We start from the raw sequence: 26,136 nt of genomic DNA on the forward strand, positions 1-26,136 counted from the left end.
CACGCCACCCCCCTTTCTCCTCCTTTATGGGAGTTGGTAGTTTCCGTCGTTTGGGCGAGGCACCCACAGCGAGCGCTGCACCTGAGGCGCGCGGAGAGAGCGAGAGCCCAGAGAGGGGCTCGGCAGTCGGACGTAACTCGGGGAGCTTTGCGCGGGGCGCGGCTGTTCCTGAAGGATTCGGCTGAAGTGTCCGCGGCGGGAAGAAGGGGCCGAAGCAGTGAAGGATCCGACGGGAGTTCTCGCTTCCCCCTCCTTTGCCTGCGGACCACCCCTCCCCTCCCCGCGTCTCTCCAGCCAGCGGGGTGGGAAATGGAGGAGACTCGGCCGGCCATGCTGCCTTTGCTTTGGCTTTTGGGGAGCGCCTGGATCTTAGGTAAAAAGAACTTTTTAAAGTTTTTGTTTTGTTTTTGTTTTACAGCGCGAACGGCGGGACCCCCTTGTTCCTTGCCCCTCCACCCTCCTCTGGGGGAAACTCTTCCGGGGTCTTCTGTTTTTTTTAGGGGGGGGAGACAACTCGAGAGCTGATTGGGCGAAGGGCTCGCGCTCCTTTCTCCTTCGCGCTGACCTTTTTTGTTTTTGTTTTGTTTGGAGAGCTCAAAGGGGGTTTCTGTCTTCCAAAGGTTATGGGGATATTTCGCAACTTGGGAAACCCACCTGTTTCAAGGCGTGGGCTTCCTGGTGAGGAAAGGGTATATGACTGCTATTTTCTCTGCACCCACCCCACCCCCTTTCACAAAAAAGAAAATAGGGTCTCCGACAGGCAGACATTAACAGAGTGAAGCCTTTTTCTTGTTATGGAAGTGATGAGGGAAATCAGCACCTGTTAGGTTTCTAGCTGTTTCGTAGTTGTCGAAAGATAAGGAAGTTGGCAACTGAGATGATTTATCTATTGTATTTGGCTCCCATCTTTTTCTCCAAAGGGTTGCAGGTGGTGTACAGAGTTTTCTCTTTCTCTCGCTTCCCCACATTTAATTGCCACAACAACCCTGTGAGGTACGTTAGGCTTAGGGGCGGTGACCAGCCCAGGGTCTCCCAGTGATTTGAAACTTGGTCCTGTAGGGAGGCCAAGAAGCTTCAGTTTTCCCTAATCTGCTTCCCGTACATCTGGGATGTAAAATACATGCCTTTTCTCTTCAGTTCCTGGGCCAACCTTCTTGGATTGAAAAACCAAATTGTCTTATTGGCTCCCTTCCCGCAAGACAACAACCTTTCTCAACTTGAGGGATTGTCTGTGTCTTTCTTTGCATATAGGTTTGTCTGGTTACAGCCCAATGATCTGCCTTGTTGACTTTGACTCCCTCAGTTTGTTGGGAGAGGAGCCTCATTGGGAGATTTAAAGGAACAGGGGCCAAAATAGGACCTAGTAACCCCATCTATGTGTTGTAGAAAGTGTCTGTGTTTTCAAGGATAGAAGGAAAGGTAGTAATGTCCAGCATCAGGGAATCTTATTGGAATTTCAACAGTGTTTAATAGTTGGTGGAACATAAGAAATCCTTGCTTGCTGAGAAAAGTACCTTAACAAGTTTCCAGCCCCATGGGAGATAAAAACATTTGCTCCAGGGGAAAAGATTGGGATCAACCCATTGGTGGCTTAAATGTAGGCATGCTTTTATACCCCTTCCCCCACTGTTGGCTGGGATTAGGTCTACCACATGGCAGGGTGTGTGCTTTGCATTTAATGGCCTTCCTCTAAAGTAAACACCCAGGAAAGGACTGATAATTGTTTTCGCTCAAACCTTAACCCTTTTCTGTAATCCTGGTTTCATGACCTAGGGAGAGGGATGGTTCTTCCGCAGCAGGTGATGTCACTTTTGTGGTGGGTGTCTTGCTTAGAAGCCTGGACTCTACTCAGACCCAGCTTGTGGGAAATGTGGTCATCTCCGTTCCTCTCTTTTTCTCGGGTGATGTCTCATCTTGGCTGCTGTGGCAGCCATGACACGCCTGCCGAAACTGATCTCTGTACCAACCCACCCCCCTTCAGGCGAAACCACGGGAGCAAATAAAAGGAAGAAAGTTGATGCAAGCAGTGGACAGGGGTTTGTTTTTTTCGGTGAAAAGGATATTTGGATTGAAAATACTAGTGCAGTGGACAATGTAAATACCCTTTAGGCACCTAATAAAAACCACCTTGATCTGTCAGGGTTTTGTGTGTGTGAATATTGCTGGTTTGCGGGAACTCTGTGCTTTTCTAGACTGTTTGCTACCTGAGAAGCTAAACAGAAAGCAAATGACTGAAAGTGTAATACGTAAACAAAAATCTGCCCTTACTTCCTTATGGGGGACACAAGAGCCCTTATAGAGTCCTTTGTAGGTTCTCCATCGGTTGGAAAAAATAACAGAGGCCAACCAGAGAATATTGAGAAGCAAAGCAGCTTATAAGCCTGATCTTTATTGAACTGTTGCAACAGGGTGCTCCCCTCACACGCAGGAGAAGGAGGAGGACCCAGAACCAAGGTGTGCCTGCCCTTATATAGACATTTAAAATTCCCTGCCCTGGAGCTCAAGACCACCCCCCACAAACATCATACCTACATCACAGAAAAGGTGGTCTACAACAGGAATTTGAATGTTGTTGTTTTTCCTGTCTGCCATGTTATCTGATAATGCCTTATCTGATTGCCTTTCCTGGTAGTCTGCCCATTCCTTTGAGATGGTGATTACCCACTTCCTGAGAATTGTGTGTGCCTTCCTCTCTCTCCCCCCAAACCCCCCACTCAAGTTGAATTCAGTACAGTGGTACCTCTGGTTGCGAACGGGATTCGTTCCAGAGGCCCGTTCGCAACGTGAAAAGAGCAGAACCCGCTGCTCATGACATCATTTTGCGCTTCTGTGCATGTGTGAGCAGCAAAACCTGGAAGTAACCCTTTCCGGTACTTCCGGGTCGCCGCGGGACGTAACCTGAAAAAACGTAACAGGAAGCAAACGTAACATGAAGTATGACTGTAAATAAAGTGGTTCCTCTTGCAATTGTATTATTGTTTCATGAGTATCTCTTCCCCCCCCTGCAAATATGGTGCTTTTGGAGCTGCCATGGCACAGACACATAACTCTGAGGTACATTTCCTCATGGATCCTCAATTTTTTTATAAGGGGTCCCCTCAAACCACCATCACATCAGAGGTCACCTCTTTTTACACAGATATATTTGTTCTGTGATTTTCAACTGATTATATGTAAAAATCATGAGGATCTATGACTTGAGCCAATGTTATTTGGTACTGACAGGCACCAGAACCCCTAGTTTATTGTGACAGGACCAGGCGTGGCCTCCCCTATCCTTCCCTGGTTGGGCCCTGAAGAAGAGGTCAAAAAATTATGCTCCTGTTTTTGGTTGATATCTGAACCGAACAAAATGTGTTTAACTTACTAGGATTTGTTTACAATAAACTAATTTTACTTTACTACACAACCAAACTGGCTTCTTTTAACAAACCATAGTTAACATTAAGCATATTTCAGAGTTCAGATACAACCATTATTGATTATCATGGTGTCTGAGCACAGCCAGTACATGAAGTATTTATGCATGCCAGCTTGGCTGCATATGTGGAAAGGTGAAATACTTGGGGCGGGAGACTCCTATTGGAGTTTTGAGTTTCAGGGTTGATTATGAACAGTGGTTGTTGCATGACTTGGTAATCAGATCAGAAGAATTTTATTTGCATCAGCCACTAGCCATAGCAATAAAATAAAATAAAATCTACTGAAGATAGATAAATGTACAGAATACATTTTGGAGGTTTACATCAATAAATAATAGGTAGCAATTGGTGTTGACAAGTGTTATGAATAAATTAAGAAGTAGCTGTGGCCCATCACTTCATTTAAGTGCTAGAATGTTGACTGGTTTGATTGGAAGAAAATGGAAGGTATGTTTATGTAGTATTGCAAATAGCTGCTCCCCTAAATTAGCTGCAAGTATGAATGCTCTGCTGAACTGGAAAAACTGTTGTGTGGCTAATGTACTGCAAGTATGTCTTTGTGGATTTGCAAGTTCCATGTAGGCTTATTTACAAGGCTTGGCTAATGAGTCAGTTGGATTACTGGGGAAGATGAGAATAACGTATGCTGGGTTAGCAGCCCATTGATAGGAAGTCATTTGTTCCTTTCAGAATGGGAAACGATTTTCTGTAACCCAGAAGCTGCTGCAAGTTTCCCCTTCTTCGGGCTGTTTTTCAGTTACTGATTAACCCTCCTGGTTTAGCATGTGTAGCTCTAGTTCTGTGTTTAGAGCAGAGTGAGGAACTGGCTGGTGGTGGACTAAATTGCCCCACCCCTTGCAGGCTGACTGCTGGGCAAGACCTCCGGCTATCTTAATGATGCAGTTGTGATTGACACATGTCAAAGTTCACTGGAGGTTGCCGAGAAGGCTGATCAGTAGTGACTGCAACCTCCTTTGAAGAGGTACTTTCAGCACCATTCAGCTGATTGGTGCTGGGAGTGCATCTTTCAAAGAGGCTTGGTGTAGCCACCAATCAGCTGATTTAAAAATGGAGCATTTCCCGCTCTCTGCAGAGGAAGCAGTTTGGATTCAGAGTGCTTCCTCCAGTGTTTTGAATCCAAAGCGTTTCCTTTGGAGGAGAAAAAAAATTGCTCCCGACATCAGGTGTAGAGCAGGTGGGGATGATTTGTGGAAAATGTTTTTGCAAGTCAAATTGAGTCCCGTGGCAGGCCAGATTAGTGCTCGAGGTCTCCCACCTCTGGTTTAGAGAAAGTAGGCAGCTGGGTTGTGGAAGTGTCTAAAATGCAGAGCTGGAGAGAATGTTACTCTCAAACCTTTGTGCTTGTTTTTTCGTGAAATGTGGTATATAAATATTTGAGATAAAATAAAGCCTAGTGAGTCAAGGAAAGAGATTGTCTTGAGAAAGATTCCTTGAAGACAGACTAGAAACAAAGGCTCATGGGGTTCATTTCTCTCTCTCTTTCACCCCACAATCCTGCATTTCTTTTTGTTTGAAAGATAACAACTCTCTGGCTTTCTTTTCTGCCTGTTAGCCGGAAACAGGTTAAGGGTATGAATGAAATTAAATGCATAATGGTTCTCTTGCCTGTGAGAGTGCATTTCCTCACTCTGTGCTAATGCCAGTTCTTGTTCCCTGTTGAAGTAGTGATAAAAACCCTTGGCTTAATAAATTTGCTTCTGCATTTGTGACAGCAAAGCTTTCTAGCTCACCTCACGTGTAGAAAGATATATCAGATTCCCAGGAGGCTAGGCTGTGGGATATTTCTTGCCTCTCCATCAACATTTGACAGGTTTGGATGGCCAGCATTTAGTTACAGAAAATGCTGTGTTTTCACTGAGCTTGCAAACACCATGTCTGATTTCCACACTTGAGACTTAAATGTTTATTTCCTCTTGGAAAATGAAGCAGAGAAGCCAAACTGGCTTAACTAGGTGGTAGGGCTGACTGCATGCCCCTGAAATGAATTTGTTAAAAAGCATAAGGGGCGTTTGCTAAGAGGGTAAGGCAGGAGTATTCACAGTCCTGGATTCTAGTGTGCAATGGTCGTAGTAATTGACTGTGGTGGAGAAACATTCCAGGAGGGAGCTCTGTGGCATTTTCTACTACTTTTCTGCTCATTACGATGTCGTCCTATCTGACTGTCTGCTCTTATCTCCAGATCCTGCCTCTGCAATGCAAGTCACAGTGCAGAACCCATTCAACGTGGTCATCCTATTTCAACCTGTCACTCTCCAGTGCAACTACCAGACTTCGGCCACCCAACCACCTATTGTCACGTGGAAGTACAAGTCTTACTGCCGGAGCCGCCTGGCAGATGCCTTTAACCCCAGCAGCCAGGACAGCCAGATCACCAACCAGCTGCAGCAGAACAACCCCGGGTACAACCCATACGTGGAGTGTCAGGACAACTCCAGGACGGTGCGGGTTGTAGCTACCAAGCAAGGCAATGCAGTGACCCTTGGGGACTTCTACCAGGGCCGGCGCATCACCATCACCAATAGTAAGTAAATAGCAACAGGAGTGGTGGCTGTCTCCAAGAACCCTAATAGCAGCTGCTCTGTGAGGTAGGTTAGGTTGGGAATGTTGGGGCCAAAGTCACCCAGAGAGCTTCTTGTTTGGGCGGGGATCTGACCCCGGATCAAAGTCCCATAGGCTAACTGTGGCATCAGATTGGCTTTCTCAAAGAAGGTATGTATGTATGAAGAGAAAGCAGTGTTCTAGGGGGGCACAGGATGATATAAGTTAAGGATGTAGACAGGTCAGGATCATGGAATAGAAGCCAAGATCTGGAAGTTGGACAAATGGAAGTATTTTTTTTGAAGCATCATTCAGTCAGATCTGGCTTATGTTGGAAACAAAGACCGTGAGCTTAAAACACTGTCACTTATTTGTGGCCACAGATTCACAGCTTGGTACAGCTTCCCTGTGGCTTTATTCTGCTGTTTGTCTTGATTTTTTTGGGTACCCAGTTCCTGCTGTCCTGTGGTTCTGTCAGTTTCACTGGTGCAGGCTGTTGTATTTGTGATCTTCTTGATGTGGCTCAGATTGCTAGGTGCCAAAGGTTCCTTTGGTGAGAACAGCAGCATATGCATTCTAAAGACAAAATAACTGTTGGGCCAGAGAGGAGCATGGCCTGAGGGTTGAAGGATTGCATTTGGCCTGAGGTTCGCCAGCCCTGGTCAAATGTTTAGCTGTCTTCAGTGGTGCATAAGCACTAGAAGGATGGGGTGTAAATTTTTATATAAAATAAAAATATCACAGGGCTCTTGTAATGATTACTGGGTAACATTATGTGAAGTGCTTTGAACACATAAAGCACTGTCTCACTTCTAAAGTATTCTTTCCCCAGGCTTTCTGTTTTGAGTTTCATGGGGCTTTTTTTAAACCTACGTCTTATCTGTAGCACAAGGAAGAAGAAAGGCAAAGTGCCAGGATTACAACTGGGTGCGACCAGATTCCACACCTTCCTGTGCCCCAGTTTCTCTGTTGGCTGGAGCTAGAGAACAATAAGTTTACAAGTGCTGGAATGATTAGCTGTGCTTCCTGGCTAGGGCAACTCCTCCCCTAGCCTAACATACAACCGCTTAATGTGCAAGAGCATTTCAGTTCTGCGAGAAATCCTAATCCTAAAAGCCTTTGGAAAATTGAATTTTTGATTATTTGGCCTCAAGCTACAAAAGCTGAATTTGCAGGCAGTGCAGTCCCCAGAGTTCTGTGTAGCAGCACTCTACAGGCCGTACTTGACAAGAGACTGATTTTGTCATGTAAACTCAGTGCATGAGTTCCCGGTAATCCATGTTAAAGCCAAAACCAATAGCCTAGATAGCTGAGTTTTTGTCAACTCTTGTTGGTAACAGCCTCCCCTTCCTGGGTCTTTCTCAGCCCAGATACTTGAGATTAAATGGAGGTGCCAAGAATTCAGTGTGAGAGCATACAGGCAAAGAATGCTATGCCTCTAAGCTTCTAAAGAGAAATTGTGGTGTTGCAACAGTATTCACATTATTGTGTGTATTAGGAGTCTTCTGTGGTGGAGAGAGAGACTGGGTGATAGGTGCTTGAGTCACTTAACAGTTTGACAAATCACAAGCTTCAATGAAAAATGTTCTGCTTGGGCTGGTAGATTTGCAGGCAGCAGGTACTTGATATGGCAGGATTGGGGAGGGTCAGAAATCTGATTGTAATTCAGGGGTTGGCAAACTAAGATCCGCAGGCCGAATCAGGATCCGGCCTGCGGACTGTCTGTGGATCGGCTTGGGGATTCTGTTTGTTCGGGCTGCGCCATTTCCCCCCAGTGCCATTCTATTCCCCCCCTCCACACACACACCGTGGCAGCGCCTCCTCCCTCCCTCCTCCCGGCTTCTACCTGCCCTACCTAGAGGAGGAAGGGGGCTGGGCTGAGCTGGCTAAGTGCCATTTTAAGCAGCCCCTCCGGAGTCAGCCCTTTCGCGCCGCTCATCTTCCCTCCACCACCACCCTGGTGCTCCTGTGGACCAGGGAGCGGAGCGGATGAGCTCGCTCTGCCTACCCATGGGAAAAAGTGGGGGTGGTTGTGGCAGCCCCAGGGAAGGTAAGCGCAGCGGCTGGGGGATGGGCGAGGCGAGGAGGACTACTTGCCCCCCTCACCTCTTCTTCCAGCTCCCCCTACCTGGTGCTGCTTCTCCGGCCTGCCACAAGGACTGAGGGACAGTGGACCAGCCTGCGGCTAAATTTTTTTTGCCAACCTCTGTCGTAATTGATGGAACATGACACTGAGATGTGTAGGGCCAAATCTTCTAAGGCTTTTAAAAGGTCAAAACCACCACCCTCGGTTGTACAAACCCTGGAGTACTTAAGCAATATACTCTCTTTATGTTTCGCTTGCATTCACTCTATGTAGGTTTTGAGTTGTTGCTTCTGTATGGATTGAATGTTGTTTTTTTAACACCCTAAAGTATTCTTGCAACCAGCAAATGAACTGCTTGGGGCCCACTACAAAATACATCTTATCAATCGTAAAACACATGAAAGGGCTTTGAATCCAGTTCTTCTACTTCTAAACCCCCAACAACCCTGTTAACTGCTTTTTGAGGATATTGGCAGGTATTGCACAACTGGAGAACAGTGCAGTTCACTGGTTGATAGCATGACTTCTGAAAGCAGCAAAATACTAAGCCAGGGGCAGCGAACATGCTGGACTGCCAACTTGCATCCTTCCTGAGCATTGCCCACGTTCGCTGAGGTTGCCAGGAGTTGGAATCCTGCAGCATCTGGAGGGCCCAGGTTCCCACATTTCTGCTCTAAGGAGATAGAATGGAAGAGAGAATGGAAGATTCTTTTCGAAGGGGAAAAGAATCATACTTGATTTTATACCTGTCTTTTCCAGAAAGTAAAATCTTAGAGGCATTTTCCCTTTCTCTCTTGCAGAGAGGAGAATGCCTTCTGTTTTTTTTTTAATTGTCTCAAAATGACTTCCAACAGATTAATCAGACACCTTTTTAGTCTGATTTAATACTTAGTCGAGAGTGAACCCTATTGGCTGTGGTGAGGCTTGGTTCACGCATAACACCAAGCCAGACTATGACTCTGCAGGAGAGTCCATGTTTGTGGTTAACTGGAATGAAAATGGCAGCTGCTTTGCTCCAGCGCCATTCCTGCTGTTGCCACACTGGCCAGATCAAGAGCTGTAACCAAGGTTTGCACTTTGTATACTGCTTATGGTTTGCCTGAGGTTTACAGACCATAAGCCTGGGATTGCACGTTATTCTAAAGCAAACCATGAACTAGCTCTGGGAAGAAGGAGGAGGAGGAGTTTGGATTTAATATTCCGCTTTATCACTACCTGTAGGAGTCTCAAAAGCGGCTAACATTCTCCTTTCCCTTCCTCCCCCACAACAAACACTCTGTGAGGTGAGCGAGGTTGAGAGACTTCAGAGAAGTGTGACTTGCCCAAGGTCACCCAGCAGCTGCATGTGGAAGAGCGGGACGCGAACCCGGTTCACCAGATTACGAGTCCACCACTCTTAACCACTACACCACACTGGCTCTGGAGCAGGGAAGAAGCAAAGTTTCTGCTCTGGGTACCTGCACCTTTGCTCGTTCCCTCTAAGCCAAAGATTGTCTTATTATTGGGACTGTTTTCCCAGTAAGCATGCATAGGATTAACCTGTATATATTGTAGCCCTAGTTCGTTTAAAATAAAATAAACCAAATAAAAATAATTACAAATTGGGACCAAGAACAGCAACCATTTTGCAGTCTTTTCACTATCTCGTTCCTGCTGTTGTGCTTAACAAAATCGACCCTGCTAAATTCTGGCAAGTACTGCTGCTTTCTTTTTTTCTCTCTTATGAGCTCTGACATCAGCAAAGACTTGAGAGGAGAGGCAAAACAGGAATAAACAGCATTTACTGTTCCAGCAGGTCAAAAGTCCATGGCAAAAACCTACGGCTTGTGATAACATGCTTCAAAACAGTGTCGATCACCAGATTTGGAGTCATCACAGGCATGTTCTCTTTCTTGCCTCCCTGCAAACCCATGGAAAAGATTGCAGTGTGATAACAGGGTTTTTTTCTCTCCTGCTACACTAAGGTCTGACTCACATTGCAGAAAACCAAAACAACCCTTTTGGACACCTGTGCTGTTTTCCCCCTTGCTGCTTAAGCTCTGCATAGTTCTCATCTTAGTAATGGGCAGAGTGGATTTAGTTGTGAAACCTTCAGCAGCACCATAACCAGCAGTTAAAAAAAATAATTGCAATGCACTTCCCATCCTCGCAGCACTTTCTAAGCACCTAATTGCAGTTATTTCAGGAAGCACAGAAGGTTCACTTAAAAACGTGGTGCAGTTTAGGCTGATGTTCAGGTTCTGGAAACAACTGGTTTGTAGAATATGCTGATATTCTGCTGATTTGCAAGTGTTGGTGCACTCAAAACAGGGATGGTGAAGTGGTGGCTCAAAACCTTGGTGTGGTCCTGGCCTTTGTACAGAATTTTAATCTTAAGAGTGATGCAACATTTGCTCAGTAAGGAACGGGGGGGGGGGGGGGAGAGAATACACATGTGTATTTGCAAAACCCACCTATATAGGTTTTTAATGGTCCCGTCCAACTCTACAATTCTGTGACTCTATGTTGCTATGCTTGAGCATGTCCCTAGTGTCTCCTGGGGCTTATGCAGGTGGCACTGTGGTCTAAACCGCTGAGCCTCTTGGGCTTGCCGATCAGAAGGTTGGCGGTTCGAATCCCCATGATGCAGTGATCTCCTGTTGCTCTGTCCCAGCTCCTGCCAACCTAGCAGTTCAAAAGCATGCCAGTGCAAGTACCACTGCGGCAGGGAGGTAAATGGCTTTTCCGTGCACTCTGTCACTCTTCACAGTGTCCTGTTGCATCAGAAGCAGTTTAGTCATGACCCGGAAAGCAGTTCTGAAAAAGTGAGGCCAACCCCATCAACTCTTGTATTGCCACTGCCGGTGTGTCTGATATTTGTACATATATTGGTTTGCTATGGGGAAACATTCCTGAGTGCTGGTGCAGAACAAACCCTATTTTATTTATGTAGCTGTGAACCCCTATAGCAAGGCTGCGGGTTCCCTGCCTGAAAAGACCCAGTTTCTCATTCCTGCAAAACAGCAGAGATGCTGTTTGTACCAGGGGTAGTTGACATGGTGCCCTCAGGATGTTCTTGGACTACAGTTCCCATCATCCCTGACTGTCGGGCATTCTCACTGTGGCTGATGGGAGAGAACATCTAGAGGGCACCATGTTGGCTATCCCTGGTTTTTACAGTGGTGCCTCGCAAGAGTCTCTTCGTCTTGTGGTTTTTGCGAAGCGCAGCTATTAGCGGCTTAGCGGCTATTAATGGCTTAGCGGCTTTAAGAAAAAGGAAACAAACTCGCAAGAACTCGCAAGACATTTCGTCTTGCGAAGCAAGCCCATAGGGAAATTCGTCTTGCGAGGCATTCATCTTGCGGGGCACCACTGTACAATCAGAGAGAGTGAGCAGTACTTGTTGCTTCAGCAACTGCGCTAGAATGTGTATGTGACCAATTTCCTTCTCCCTCACCCAATGCTGCCTCTGTGGACTTGTTAAAGTGGAAGAAGTTGAAGGCATAAATTGCCACCAGGTGAGTTAGCACGTGGGGAATAATTGCATGTTATTTTGGGCTGTATAAGGAAGTGAGGAAGTGGTTTCCCTGTGATCTTAGGTGTTGATGGCTTGATCTACCCAACTAATTGTTGTTAACCTGGCCCAGCCAGAAGCCTTGGAGCAAATGAGGAGTACCAGAATCCAAACCAGCTGAGAGAAAACCCTTTTCCCTGCACTTCCTTGTCTCTCGCCCTATTTCACGCCTCCTATATTTTCCAGGATTGAGTCATTCATTCTCCACACTGACTTTCCCTTGGAGAGCCTTGATGGGCCAAAGCTGTCTACTTTCCAGAGAAGGGAGAATAACTGGCCCATGAATTGCCACACAGCAGCAGTGCAGAGTTGTGCAGATGAGGAAAAAATAAATACTTGGGATTCAGTACATCCTGTGGGCTGGTCCTTGCCTGCTTGCGATTTAATTCTACTTCATGTTCAGCCATTTCTGTATCCTGGTATGATTCAAAGAAGGAAAAAACAAGCATCTGCTAATAGCCCTTACCTAACCATAGCGAGAGCATCCAATGCAATGTGTTAAAGTTGTAACTTCCCTTTTAAGAAGGGAAGTACCACTGTTGATGGATGGAATTTTGTACAGGGAATATTTTTTTCTTGAGACTTTGGGCAGAGAATCCAGCAAAAGTCTCAAAACAACCTTTCCCCCCTCCTACTGTTGGTGAGTTGTCCCAGCGTGAACTATCGCTGCATTGGATACTCCCTTCTTGTACCCTCCTGCTAAATAGAAGGGCTTACCTGCAGAACTCTTCATCTTTGCAGACCTCCATCCTCAGACAGGCACAGAGATTGGGCAGTAGTGTAGCATATTCAGAAGTCCAGGGTCCCTTCATCATGGTCACAAGCCACACCCCTTCTAAGATTATACAAGTTTTACCATAATAATAATCGTCATCAGAGGTACATTGCAACAATCAATGCCGATCTCCATGTGCTCCCTTCCTGTTAGATCTATTTTCTATGCACACACATGGGCAAATGATTTGGTGTGCTCCAATATAGTGGCTTGTGCTCTACATGAAGTTCAATTGTGTGTAGTAGAACTTGCACACCATTTTTTTTTAAAAAAACTGAATAGCCTTGTGTTTTCAGTTTTCATAAATGTTTGGCTTTTGAGCATACAGTGGCTAAGAAGCTTCCTTTTTGTCTGATTGGGCTGTTCTTGGATGCTGGAGACAGGGACATTGCTGCAGAAATAGTAATGGGTGTTCGACACTTTGCTACCTTGGACTGCTGCTTCACTGAGTGCAAGGAGGAGAGCTGCCTTAGGTTGTCTCTCTTGTCTGTAAAAGAAGATGTAGCAGGGAGTCGTCCCCCCCCCCCCCAATCAAGCCCTCTTGCAAGAAGTTGCTCGGCTGAGCACTCAGGGGCAATTTAATTGTGAATTTGGAATGTGTTCGCTGGAGTAACCCCTCTGACAGTTTCTGGCTTAATCCTAGGACTTTTCCCCCTGGCAGGGTGGGGTGGCTCGCCTCTGCAGGAGATTTCCATTTTTACTTTTCGCGTTCCTCTTGAACAATGAGTCTTACACCAATTGAGAGAGGCCCAGTATGGTTGCCTATTTCTGATCTCCTTGCAGCACAAAAGCTAGGATAAGCTTTTGAAAACAATTCAGGCTGAAATTGGGGCACAGCTTCTCTCTAGGGTCCAGAGCTTGCTTTCAGAGACAGGTGCTATTCAGCACTTGTGCACAAAATACTCCACCTTGCTGCAGTTTCCAGTTCTTACATATAGGTAAATTTCCTTAAATTAACGGATGGAAAGGTAGGTATCCGTATGGTTTCTCAGCATGAGCAGTGGTTTGCAGCTTCCTGTGATGCTCATAGATTCTCAAGACAAAAACCAAACTGATGGTACAGTTTATAATAACCAGCGGAAGAATATTATTTTTCTTTAGAACGATATTATGGTTTTGTATGTAGGAATATACCTTGAGAGAAGATGCTGTGACTCTGCTTAACATTCATCTATCTAAGGAGCTGACATTTAGCATCTGGGTTGATACCCTTTTCTTCTTCTCTGCCTTCTTTTTCATCCTTCTCCTCTAGATGCTGACCTCAGCATTGACCAGACAGCTTGGGGAGACAGTGGGGTGTACTACTGCACAGTGACTTCCAATCAAGACTTGCAAGGCAACAACGAGGCCTACGCTGAGCTCATTGTTTTGGGTAAGTGACAAGGCTGCTGTTGAGCACACAGGAACCTCTCAGGACAGATCAGGGCAGCTTAATTGCATGCTGTGGGAGGCTTCGTAGGGGAGGATGCTCTCGCACAAGACTAGCTGGCCTACTGGGTAAATCCCCAGGAGGAAAGGAAGACCTGGATGGTTGTCAAGCTTAGTTTGTCCTGCAAAACTGGTGCATGTACCTTTGCTTTCCAAGTACCACCCACTCAGAGGAGGATAAGGTGTTTGGGTTCATCCACAGAAGAATGAGGTGATGTGGTTCATATTGCAGGTGGTAGCTTTTATTTTGTTACTGCTAGCCCAGATTTGTTGGGTTACAAAAATACACCAAGGAGAAAAACAACACAGGAGAGAAGAGAGGTGCTGTGCTAGTTTTCACTCAGACTTTTTAAATGTAAGGAAGCATCCAAAATGTTGTATCTCCCCACCTCAATAACTCAGGGTCTGAACTGGTGCAGTCCATTCTGTTGCCCAGGCTCTACTGCGGGGGTCGGCAACCTAAGGCCCATGGGCCACAAGCGGCCCATGGGGGTTGTTTAACTGGCCCATGGACCCCCGCCGCCCACTCGGTCAGCTCCCATGTGCCGCGCTACGGCGTGGAGCAGAGCGGGGACCGCCTTCTGCAACACTGGCTGGCTTCCTGAAGCTCCTGCAGCCAGTGGGAAGCTGTGCAATGCCTCCTCCATGCTGGAAGGCGTGCCGGAAATAGCGTTTGTGCGTGCTTGCGTGCATGCGCACACACTCCGGCCCATGGCGGCATCTGTGGGACTGTGAACCGGCCCAAGCCACGAAAACTTTGCCGACCTTCTCTACTGCCTTAGCCTGATTTGTGCGCTGCACTAGCAGCCTGAGAAACCGCTTCTGGAACCCCAGCACTGTGCTTCCTGTCCTATCGCCAGCTGTATCCAGGCAGGCATACAATTCCTTCTGTTTGATTGCCTGTCATATCAGCCCCACTGCTTTATGCCCAGCTTTGTTATAGCTCTGGGTGCCTCGCACTCCCAACCTATGCCACACCCTATCTGGGACACCCATTCGTAGACACACAAAAATTTGCTACTCAGGTGTCCTCTTGTAGTCAGTTGTAAATACTCTCCAATGTGTGTGTGTGTGTTCTGGGAACAAAGCAGGGTCTCTGGACTGGAGCCAGGGTGCAGGTTGATCTTTGTTTGCTATGCACACAGGACTCTTTCTTTGCAGAATCTCTGTGTGTGCGTGTGCACGTCTGTGATACTGTACTGGAGGAACCAGTTCTAAGTGCGGGTGGAGACTGGCATTCTGAAGTGTCCCTTTATCGTGGGCAGTGCCGCGTCACCCTGCCCTGTAACATTGGCCCCTGTCATGAGGAATTTTGTGTCCTTTGTGGAGCTTAAAAAAATACTATTCTTGTATATTGTTACTTAAGCAAAATGCATGGAATTTTGCTTATTCTACATGTTTCTGCCTTTCTCAATGATTGTGTGCTACGAAGGGCACACAAGCCTTAATGCTACCTGCTGGAAATATTATTGCTTGAGTTGCCAGGGATTGATTTTGGGACCTTGTGTATATGCAGTAGTCGTTGTAGTTAAGACTGTCTTGGGTAGCAGGGCTGGGAACAACCCTTTTGTTTTGTCTGTGGACTTGGGGAATTGTCGGAAATGGATCAGTGGTCTAACTGGGTGAAAGGCAACTTAATATGTTGCTTGGCCTAATCCCACTCACCTTTTTCCTTCCAGGTCCGTTGTAGTTGGATTTATTTCATAAGGCTTTGCCTGTGTACTTTTCAGGCTCCTTGTTACATACATTAGGACTAGAAGTTTGTTTTGTTCTTAAAAAAACAAAACCAAACACAGATCCTTAGTGTTGAATTTTGTGCACCAACACGCTGCTTGTGGTTGTGTGCTGTGAGCAGATCTTCAAAGCAGAGAGGAAATGAACATGATTGGACTTTCCTGCAGTGGCAGGGATTAAAAGTGTGGCGCATCATATCTTATCTGTTTTGTTTATTAACATCGTTTGTATACCAAGGGGGCAACGTGCCCTTGGGACCCAGTGTGAGTTTGTTTTCAAACTGCTGCTGTTCTTTTTCGTATGTCTGCGTTCTTTAATTTGTATTTTGCAATTTGTGCTGTGATTTTTACTTAACTTTTGCACTCATGGCTCTTGGCTAAATGGAACCTCAATGTCCAGAGCAAGTACCGTATTTTTCGCTCTGTAAGACGAACCAGACCACAAGACGCAGCTAGTTTTTGGAGGAGGAAAACAAGAAAAAAAATATTCTGAATCTCAGAAGCCAGAACAGCAAGAGGGATCGCTGTGCAGTGAAAGCAGTGATCCCTCTTGCTGTTCTGGCTTCTGGGATAGCTGCGCAGCCTGCATTCGCTCCGTAAGATGCACACACATTTCCCCTTACTTTTTAGAAGGGAAAAAGTGAGCAAAAAATACAGTATATCTCTGTGTACTGTACGTCGAGGGCAAAAAACAACGACATGGGAGGGCTACTGGCTTTATGCCCTGGTGAGCTTCTCAAAGTCATCTGTGTGGCCAGTATTAGAATCAAGATTTCAACTAGGCAGATCGTTGGTCCTATCCTGCAGGGTCCTGAGCAACCTTCTGGCATTGCCTGACTGCCAAGTTAACTAATGTTCAGATCTGTGACCTGGTTCTCGTCCCACGCAATTATGTTGTTTACATCAATCCATTCCTCTGGGGGGCTCTAGGAGTTGTCCCACCAGAGGGAGCAGAGCAGGCAGGGAATATATTGGGACGCCTCTGTGCAGGCAGCTATTTCATACTGTGTGTGTAGTATTGTCTTGAGGTTTTCTACTCCCAAGTTGGCTAAAACTGGGAGACCTGCTTTCTTCCAGATAGTACCCTCTCTGTGGAACGTGTCTGCTTCCTGTCAGTTCCTGTACTCTTCTTTTTCCTCTATTTTGTTTATGTCAGAAACCATATTCCGCCCCCATGCTCAGGAACTGCAGCAGGGTGATGTGCCTGGCTGTGCCAGGGTTGCATGTTCTGAAAAAATGCCGGTTGCTTACAGCAGGGCCTGGGAAAGGAAATATTTTCCCAAACATTCCACTCTGTAGGTGAGAGTGCGTGCCTGGCTTGCAGTTGCTCCATCAGGGGGACGGATGGGGACACACACAGGAATGTTAGTCCTTACCTCTCTGCCTTCTCCATTTCCTTAAGACAAAAGCAATGGGCTTATCTTAGGACAAGGTAACAATTGCAGGCTCATCACTTCTTGACTGCAGCATTTAAATAAGGGCTTCTGTGCATCACAGATAAATCATTGCAGATGGAATTTCTGATATTACCATTTCCCCTCTAGGGTTCCTTTTCAGTCTGAGGGCCGCATTCCCTCATAAACAGCCTTCCAGGGGCCACATGTCAGCATGGCATTTTGGATGGTTTAGCCTTTGTACAGTGGGCTTCATTCCATCTGTGCAGAAGTCTCTTGTTTTCCACACACACACACCTCTCCCATCATTTGTGCAAGCGCAGAGCATTATGATAGTCAGAGGAGACATTCTAGCCAAGCCAAAGCTGTTGAGGAAAGCGCAGAGCAGGGACGACGTGGGTCTGGGGTGAGTCCCAAGGACAGAGGCCTGGAGGGGGCTGCATTTGGCCCTAGGTTCCAAACCAGTGCTTTAGCTGGCCCAGAAGTGCCTGCCTCCAGGAGCAGCCAGCTGTATTTAGTAACTTTCTTTTCCCTGTGTTTTTGTTTGTTCTGTAGGCAAATCCTCCGGTGTCTCAGAGCTTTTGCCAGGCTTTCAGATAGGGCATATGGAAGGTACTGGCTTTGCTTCTTTTTCCATGCTGTCTTTCCTGGGGTGGTGAGGGGTGGGTGGATAATACTCCTTTGTTCTTTAATATGTCCTATCCTTGAATCTGTCGGGGTAGCAGTAGGCGTGCCTGGGTTTGGAAAGGAGGCCAAAATGTCTGTCTCTTAGGGTACTTCTTTTGTTAACTTGCTAACGCTGCAAAACTCTGTAGGCTTCTTTTACGTTTCTTCCAACCTCACCCACCCACCCACCCACCACCTACCTCTAACTGTGATGTACAAGAGAACCTGTCTTTTCATGTCCCTGCTGTAGAGATGCAGGCTTAAGTGGAGTGTGCAATTCAGGGTCCCTTGAGCCTGTAACTGAATGAGGAGTGGTTCACACATACATTGGGGGTGTGCACCTAAAAAAAAACTTCAAATGTGAAGATATCTGAAGGCAGCCCTATTTAGAGAAGTTATTAATGACTGGTGTTTTAATGTATTTTTAATCTTTTGTTGGATACCTCCCAGAGTGCTGGGGAAACCCAGCCAGATGGGCCGAGTATAAATAATGTATTATTATTATTATTGTTATTATTATTATTATTATTAATGATACCAGCATCTGGATTGTGCAGAAAGCACATTTGGGCAAGCTGGAACTGGCTGCAGTTTACCTGCTGAGTGTAACTTCATAGTAAACCTTGGTGTTCATTTGCACATGATATTGTTATGATGATGGTATGCACAGGGGTTGCTGTTGTGTCTTAACACTAGCACCCTCCATAAACTTTGTATTGGAGTTCCCCATTGTCCCTGATCACTGGCCATACTGGCTGGGGTGCTGGGAATTGTAGTGCAAAACATTGGGAGGGTGCCAGGTTGGTGAAGGCTGGGTTGTGCATTATTCTGATGTTCTTTGGCTGGAGGGCATAAGCAAAGGGTCCCCAGCTTTGGTTTGTCAGGACTTGCTTAGGGGCTGCTGCTGTGCAAGTCCTTTCAGCCCCGGCAGCTAGTGAGAGGGAAGGGTGAATCACACTGGTGTCCTACACAGAACACAACTGCTTGCGAAGCAGAAAGGCAGTCCCCTAACACTCCATTAGAAGTTGGTGGGAGAGCTATACTTAAAACCATGCTCTGTAGCCAGCTGAACACAACCAACTCATCCTGGAAAACTATCCTTAGATGAGGACTGCTGAGGCTGGCTTCAAAGCGTGAATGATGGACACCAGCACTTAAGAGCTTGCTGCATTTGACAGACTTAGGTGGAGAGATCTGTGCCATGAGGCCTTGTCCCTCTTTATGAGTTGTGGTGTGTATGAGTTCGAAAGAGAACACGCTCCATACTGCAAGTTCTGCGGTCTTCATCTGTTGGGCTAATCCCAGATCCTGTGTTGGTAATATATGGAAATTGGTCTGCCAGTCTAGGATCATATTTCATTTTGCAGCTGTAGGGCCCTTGAGTTTAAAGAACCATGTATAAAAGCAGTGGATAAAGTGCCCAATAGAAAGAGAAGGAACGAGAGTAGCAAAAAATGTGGCACACTGAAGGCTTTTGCTTCCCTGGGCGACTTGTTAGGTGTAGGTTAAGCTTTGACACTGGACACTGGATCACTGACACATGGGAGGGATTTTGCCTCTGCAAAGCAATCTTGGTTCAGCAGTCCTTTTGCTTAGGAACAGCAGGGGGGGGGGTTGAGGTCCTGATCCTGTAGGAGACAGAACGGTGCAATGAATGGGATAGATGTAGAATGAATGTCTAGATTTTTAGCAGCCCCTTGGGATCCAGGATTCAAGAGGACCTGTTGGCATGCACTCAGCATTCAACAGGATCAGTGAGGGTCTGAGAGGAGGGACTTCTGAGCCTGGGCGATGCAGGAGCTGGTGTGAGGAGGGGGCTGGAATTGTCAGTTTGCTAAGGCTGTCGCACTGTGAGAGCTGTATATTAGGGCAAGGAGTGCCTGGTTTCACAACTGGCATTCTCTTCCTTAATGGAAGCTTGTTGACTCAGTGTAGAAGCTGCCAGGATGGCCTAGCCCTTCTCTCTAGATGGAACTTGATTCATAGGCTCTGTCTCAAAAGGACTTTTCCCTCCCCACCCCCCTTTCTTCCCAGACTGGCTCTTTGTCGTCCTGGTGGTGTTAGGGTTCTTTCTGGTCTTAATGCTCTTTGGGATCTGCTGGTGTCAATGCTGCCCTCACACCTGCTGCTGCTACGTCCGATGCCCATGCTGCTCTGAGAAGTGCTGCTGCCCTGAAGCACGTAAGTCGTCTTCTCCTCTTCCCCTGAACTGCGAGAGCAGGCAGAGCAGCTTCTGTTCTCAGATCTGCCTTGAACCTTCTGCCTGACCCTAGGACAAGTTCTCCCATCTTTGTGTGACTGCCCACAGGCTTATTAGTAAAACACCCTTGGCTCTGTGTATGAGCAGTCCCTAACTTTCCCCAAACTACCTAATGCTGCATTATATCAGCATATTTCTGCAACGGAAACATGGGCAATATGGAAGCCACCCTGCCTACATTTGCCCTGATGAAAAGCGGAGAAGGGCAGATGTTATCGCTGAGCCTGAATTTGTGATTCCCCTGAATGTTGCTGGAGGAATGCCCTGAACATTTGGCTTAGAATTCCTCTTTTCCAGCATTAATATATTGTAATCCCTAACACAAGCATGTCTTCAGTCTACCTTGCAGGGAAAGCTGCAACTTCGGGGGCCCCCAGTGTTTATGCACCCACCCTCTATGCATCCAGTAACCATCTGAAGCAGGGGCCCCCAGCCACTGTGATTCCCATGGGTCCAATGCCTGCCATGTACAATGGTTATGGAGTCGATTACGACAGAGCCAGTTCAGGTAAGTGGATTCTCCTTGCCAAATCCTGGCTGTCCCAGAGCTAGTTCCCTGCTGGACTGAATTGACAGTTCTAAAAGGCTTTGTGCTAGCCAAGGGCCTGACTCTTGTGAGCTCTCATTTGGGCTTAAACCCTGGTCTGCTGGGTGATAGAGCTGGTTCCTCACTTCCTGTAACTATTTGGGCAGCTGCTGTCTTGCTCAACACAGTGATACGCACATTCGGCTTTGGAAACAATCATGTAGAAGGGGATGGTGGGCTCTCCTTCGCTGGAGTTCTTCAGGCAGAGCAGATGGTGAGGATCCTCTGGCTTGCGGGTCAGATGTGGCCTTTGAGGCTGTTTGCCCCCAGACCACACCCACCTCCCCACACCTGATGTGTGATGTCAGGGGTCAGGCAAGCAGAGAAGTGGCTGCCAGTACACAACCAGGGGTCTTAAAGTGATTTACTCCAGCTACAAAATGAGAGGCCCCAGACCATCTGGGCTGTGAGTCCTTGTACCTGCCTTGCAGGCCTTACCCCACCTCCTGGCCTGGGAGGGCATGGCCCTGACTGACTCCAGCTACAAAAGCTGAGGCTGCTGAATTGTCAGTTGAGTAGGGTTTATTGAGGGGTGTTGTTGCTATCTTTATTTTAGAACTTACTATGATTTATGTGGAAATTGTCCAATTAGTATACTTCTTTATGTTTTATTTATTGTTTATGCCTCCTTTTGCCATGTTTGTAATTATCGGATTTTTTTTATAAGCCGCCTTGCACATTGTTTGAACCTATGGAAAGGCAGCATACAAATAAAATTATGAATGAATTAATGATTGTGCATTGGCAAAAGAAGGCAGGCTTCACCTTTGCTACCCAGTGACTAATGGGAAGTAGAGCTGAAGCCTCCAGAATTGGCTGTGCATAGTGCTTTGAAGGCCCAGCTTTTGAGACGTCAAAGTGCCGAATCACCTGGCATCAGGTGCTTGACAGGCAACGCTAAGTAAAAGGGGTCTTGTTTACAGGGTACAACAATGAGCCCCAGAACTGCAAGAATGACCTGATAGTGCTTGTATAAGTTTGCAGGATTGAGGAGTGTAGGCTTGAGCAGTCAGTCTCATGGCTGAATACCAAAGTTCTCTGACAATGCTTGCTGTCTATTTCATTGCAGTTGGTGGGAACAGCTCCCAGGTGCCCCTCCTGAGGGATACAGATAGTATTGCAAATGCTGGTAAGAAACATGTGTATTGGGGATAGAAGCAGAACTGTCTGCTTGGACCTTCATTGAGGGGCATATAAAAATGAAGTAGTGACAGCAGGCAACCTTTTGGGTGGGCAAGTGCTTCACCATTGGCTGAACTAACCTGCTTCATTGTGGGGGAGCTGCTTATGAGCTCACATGGGGAATTATGCTTTTGTGTGATCCATCTGTTTGTATTTGCAAGCAACTGTGGTTGAAAGCTTATAGGGTGTGGGGAGAGGGATATTGAGGGCTAATGCTTCCCTCTGCTGCACAGAAGCAGAATTGCTTGCTAATTAATAAAGATAGAGCAGGAAATTGCTCATGTAGTGAGTTTGCTTAGGATTTCCTTCTCACCTTCCAGATGCACACTTCTCAGGATAGTATGAGAGGATACCGCATAGGCTTCTGAGATATTGTCCTGTTTAGTGCCCAGTAAGGGCACTTGCAAGATCCTGGGCAGCTCCTTGCTACCTCTTCTATGCTGAGCAGGGCCAGCAATGGTGCCACTTGGAGGAATAGCACCCCACCCCCTGCCAAACTATCTTAACTGGGAAGAGTTCAATTCCCCCAGTGGGCCATTGCTGACCATATTGGGTGGACAAGTTCCTATATAGAATCTTCAGGCTCCCAAAATGCAAATATGTGGCCAGAAAAGAAAGCTAAAAATGCAGCAGCAGCAGCAAAAACAAGCCAGAAAATGGAAAGACTGGCAGAAAGTGGACAGGTTTTTAAAACTCCTGCTTGAAACAGAGGTGACAAAAGAACATAGGCAGGGTGCTGTTGCCCTCTTTGTACTGATACTCAGTTCTGTAGCACACCTAGTTTGAGCTGTTGCTCGGACTGTGTGTTCCAAACATAGCTGTGCTGCATACTTGCTGCTGCATGGTTTAGGGTCATACTGCCACAGATACAGGAATGCTATCCTGCCATTTGAACTTAGAAAGCCTTGGAAAGGGATTCATGGAGACAACGACTGCCTCTTGGGGAGAAACGTCATGCTCAGCAGAGAGGAGAGAATTTTCCAGGCTGTGTTGGGAGGACCTTTCCCATCATGCAGAGAAATGTGCCCTTGTTCATAGAGTGCCAGTTGCATCCTGGAGGTTCCTCCTTTATTTTTAAATCTGCTGAAGCAGGTGATGAGGTTGTCGTTTATTCTCCCACTTTCCTGCCCCCTGCCCCTTCATCTGCTGTAGGCTGTGCAGGCAGGTTGGGGGACAGCTACAGACCCAAAGACTGGGAGAGGCAGGGTGCAGGAGAAGGGACACCTATTGCCTCTTTCCAGTTCAGAGCTGCATTTTCTTGGTGGTGGGCAAATCCCTTGGTTGTAGCCCTGTTTGCTGCGTTTTGTCCCAGGGAAGATATTTGGCTCCCTGCAAATGGGGAAACGGGCCTCTGTCCTAAAGCCTGCTCCTGATGTCTCTTCCCCAGCTGTGCGCAGCGGCTACCGCATCCAAGCCAACCAGCAGGATGACTCCATGCGGGTGCTCTACTATATGGAGAAGGAGCTGGCCAACTTTGACCCCACCCGCCCAGGCCAGCCTAATGGGAGGCTTGAGAAAGGTACTTTGGTTGGGTCCTTCTTTACATGTGGAAGCACACCATGGGGCTCCCCAAAAGCAGCCCTCAGGGACAGCTGTTTTTTAGGAGAGCATGATAACTAGCTGATGACTCATTTGCAGCCTAGAAGCTTTTGACCCTCTCTTGCACTTACTTTCCAGCCTCTGTGATGAGCGAACTGAGCTCTCTGCATGAGGACGATCGACGCTACGAACTGCGGCAGGGAATGGGGCGGCTGCGCGGCCAGGCCATGTCTCCCATCAGTGACGTGGAAGAGGAGAGCATGCGGAGCAGTGAGACCAGGCGCTTGCTACCCCCCTTGCGGCGCGGCCACTACGAGGACCCTCCGTCGCGAGGCCATGGCCGGCGGCCCCGATCCCGCTCGGTGGATGCTCTGGATGATTTGGACCGGGACCCTTACCCAGACCGGCCCAGGAGCCGCGGCCGACGTGGCTCCGATGATGACGAGTGGCACCGCCGCGACTATTCCCCGGACTCCCGCGACGACTATGACCGCTATGGCGGACGGCGCAGCCGGAGCAGGGATGACCTGAGGGACCTGGACCGATCGCACTACGATGACCGGATCTTGCAGGAAGCGCTGCGGCGGAAGCAGAAGGCAGGCGGCCGTGAGGACCGGGATCACACCAGTACATCGAGTGGGAGGCCCGGCAACAGGAGAAACGGAGATGATGATAACAATGGTTTCCCCCTGCCGCCACCTCCATATACAGAGACGGAGTCTGTTTCTTCCCGTGGCAAGAATGACCGCAAGCTCCGGAGGGTGAGTAGGGGGGTAGGGAGAGCACCCTGCCAACGTGGTGCATGATAGCATTGCCTTGGCATTTCAGATGAAACATGGCCTTCAGTTGACTGCTGGATCCTTTTACGTTGCTAGCGAAGTGGAGGAATGAGGCCCTCAAGGGCGATTCTGTTCTTTCTCCTGAGGAGATTGAGCTGCTGTTGGAAGAAGGGGTTCAACAGAGGAGATGGTCCAGGGTAGGAGTGCGTATCTTCAGGTGTTGCAGGACTCCCAGTTGCCATCCACACCAGCCAGCATAGCCGGTCTTCAGGGATGATGGGAATTGGAGTCCAGTAATGTCTAGGGAGGCCACAGTCTCCCCACCCCTGTTTTTGGGGCTGACCCAAAACGAAGACCCAGCGTTGTACTGATAAGAGCAACTAAAGTGATTGGGGTGGTTCAGTCAGCTTTATAGGGGAAGATTATCCAGCAGCTATGGCTTTGTAGGATCTGCTATGGGAATTTTCCTTAAAGGAAGACTAAAACTAGCTTTCTGGTTAGTGGCTCCAAGAGAGTAGAATTGGAGACCCACCAGTAAATGTCTTTATTATTGAGGCTCAGGAAGCTGTGCAAAGGTGTATTAGGGTGCCTGTGTTTGGATCTTGGTCAATAAAAGAGTGTATCTTCTATTTGTGGTGTTTTTGTTATACCTTGTGGTGTGAACAGCCTTGGGTTGTTCTAAAGATCTGGTGAGATATAAATGTCTTAAATTGTATTACTAAACCATGACTTTCTTTTTGCCCTACAGAACCATGCTGTCAGCAGGGAAAGTTTGGTGGTTTAACCCTTTCCACACCTCTGCCTTGGGTGGATGAGAGAAGTCCTGTGCCTTGGACAGCTACAGCAAGTGCGTCTTGGCTTGTTGATATGAGCTTTATTCACCTGGAGTCTATAAAGTGGAGCTTTCATGTATGCCCAGCTGACAACAGGGACTGGTCGACTGGACAAAACTTGAGAAACAGACCTCTTGGTGCCTTAGGTTTAACTTCATTGCATATCAGCTGAGAATCTTAAGGAGTTTGCACTGCAGGAGAACTTTTAAGCTCCTTCTTGGGTGCTCCTTTTCAATTTCAGGCCTAGTTTTATTTTTTACGTAGTGTTCAGGAGGGCACTTGAACACGATCCTACAGTACTGTACTGGAAACGGAAACCAGTGGTCTTATTCTGCCAAAAGGAGAACTTCCTCTCGCTTTACCTTTTTGAATAATTTTGAAGATGATTCCAAAGAGAATTTACTGGAACTACATTTTCTGCATAGGTTTTTGAAGTGCTTCAAACACATTTTTTTCTTTTCTTTCTATTTTTTATTCCATAAAATTAATGTACCGCTTGATTGTAAAAAACAAACAACCTCAAAAGCGGTTTATGAAAGTGGTTTATACATGAGTTGTGTGATTTTGTGCGTGCAAGATTTTTTCCCCTTTGTAAACAAAGTATAGACTGTCAGTGCTGTAAATATTCTAAGGCAGGTGTGGGAAACCTGTGGCCTCCCAGATGTTGTTGGACTACAAATTCCATCACCTCCGACCATTTGCTGCATTGGCTGGGGCTGATAGGAGTCTTAACAACAGTGGCATCACTACAGGCTCCCAACTCTTGTTTCTAGAGTGCAAAGAGCTTATAATTTTGTTGAGTTTGCTGTTTTATAGAAATGAAAATAAAACGAGTAGGATTGAACTCTTGACTAGGATGTGATGTTGGAAAAGGGTGGGTGAAAAACATCCCTCTTACTATCTTTTCTGTATTTTATTTTTTTTAGAATAATTATTCTGAGGTGGGTTTTTTGTTTTTGTTTTTGAAAAGAGCACATGTAGAGCATTTGAGAAGGGGAGTTAAGGCAGCTCTGAAGTTAGTTGCGTAAATGTTCATGTTTGTGCAAGTAGGCCACCACTAATTAAAGGCTGAACATAACAGCATAAGTAAAGGGTCATGCAATGTTGAATACTACAGATTTCTCCCCCCCCCCAACAAAATGGTGAGTTCTATGCCTGTAGTGCTGAGAATTATATCTTTTGCATTGACATTTTCTATTTAGTGACTACAATATTAAGTCGTTCTAAGGCAACTGTTTGCTGCAAACTGTGTTTCCAACTTCCTATGAAGGATCCTCTGCCAGTGGTAGCAGTGATATTTAAGCTGGTTTGAGGAGAGGATGGTGTAAAGTTTGTAATGGA

At 46.8% G+C, this 26,136-nt stretch overlaps 1 protein-coding gene across 3 annotated transcripts; it reads left to right on the forward strand.

Annotated features, from left to right (window-relative positions):
* Positions 1-93: 93 nt before the first annotated feature.
* On the forward strand, positions 94-25,639 carry LSR (lipolysis stimulated lipoprotein receptor). 3 transcript variants are annotated; one of them, XM_077932127.1, is made up of 10 exons: positions 96-373; positions 5,623-5,964; positions 13,648-13,767; positions 17,506-17,562; positions 19,651-19,797; positions 20,214-20,384; positions 21,532-21,591; positions 23,032-23,163; positions 23,322-23,944; positions 24,711-25,639. In XM_077932127.1, exons 1-10 carry the CDS (start codon positions 310-312, stop codon positions 24,744-24,746), a joined length of 1,752 nt encoding a protein of 583 aa, XP_077788253.1. In that variant the 5' UTR covers positions 96-309; the 3' UTR covers positions 24,747-25,639. The 3 variants fall into 3 exon arrangements, with proteins under 3 accessions (XP_028598409.2, XP_077788253.1, XP_077788252.1); XM_028742576.2 differs by lacking the exon at positions 23,032-23,163 and having other exon boundaries at positions 94-373; XM_077932126.1 differs by lacking the exon at positions 17,506-17,562 and having other exon boundaries at positions 100-373.
* The last annotated feature ends 497 nt before the right edge of the window (positions 25,640-26,136 follow it).

The sequence above is a fragment of the Podarcis muralis genome, chromosome 7 (genome assembly GCF_964188315.1).
Source record: "Podarcis muralis chromosome 7, rPodMur119.hap1.1, whole genome shotgun sequence".
Lineage (NCBI taxonomy): Eukaryota > Metazoa > Chordata > Lepidosauria > Squamata > Lacertidae > Podarcis > Podarcis muralis.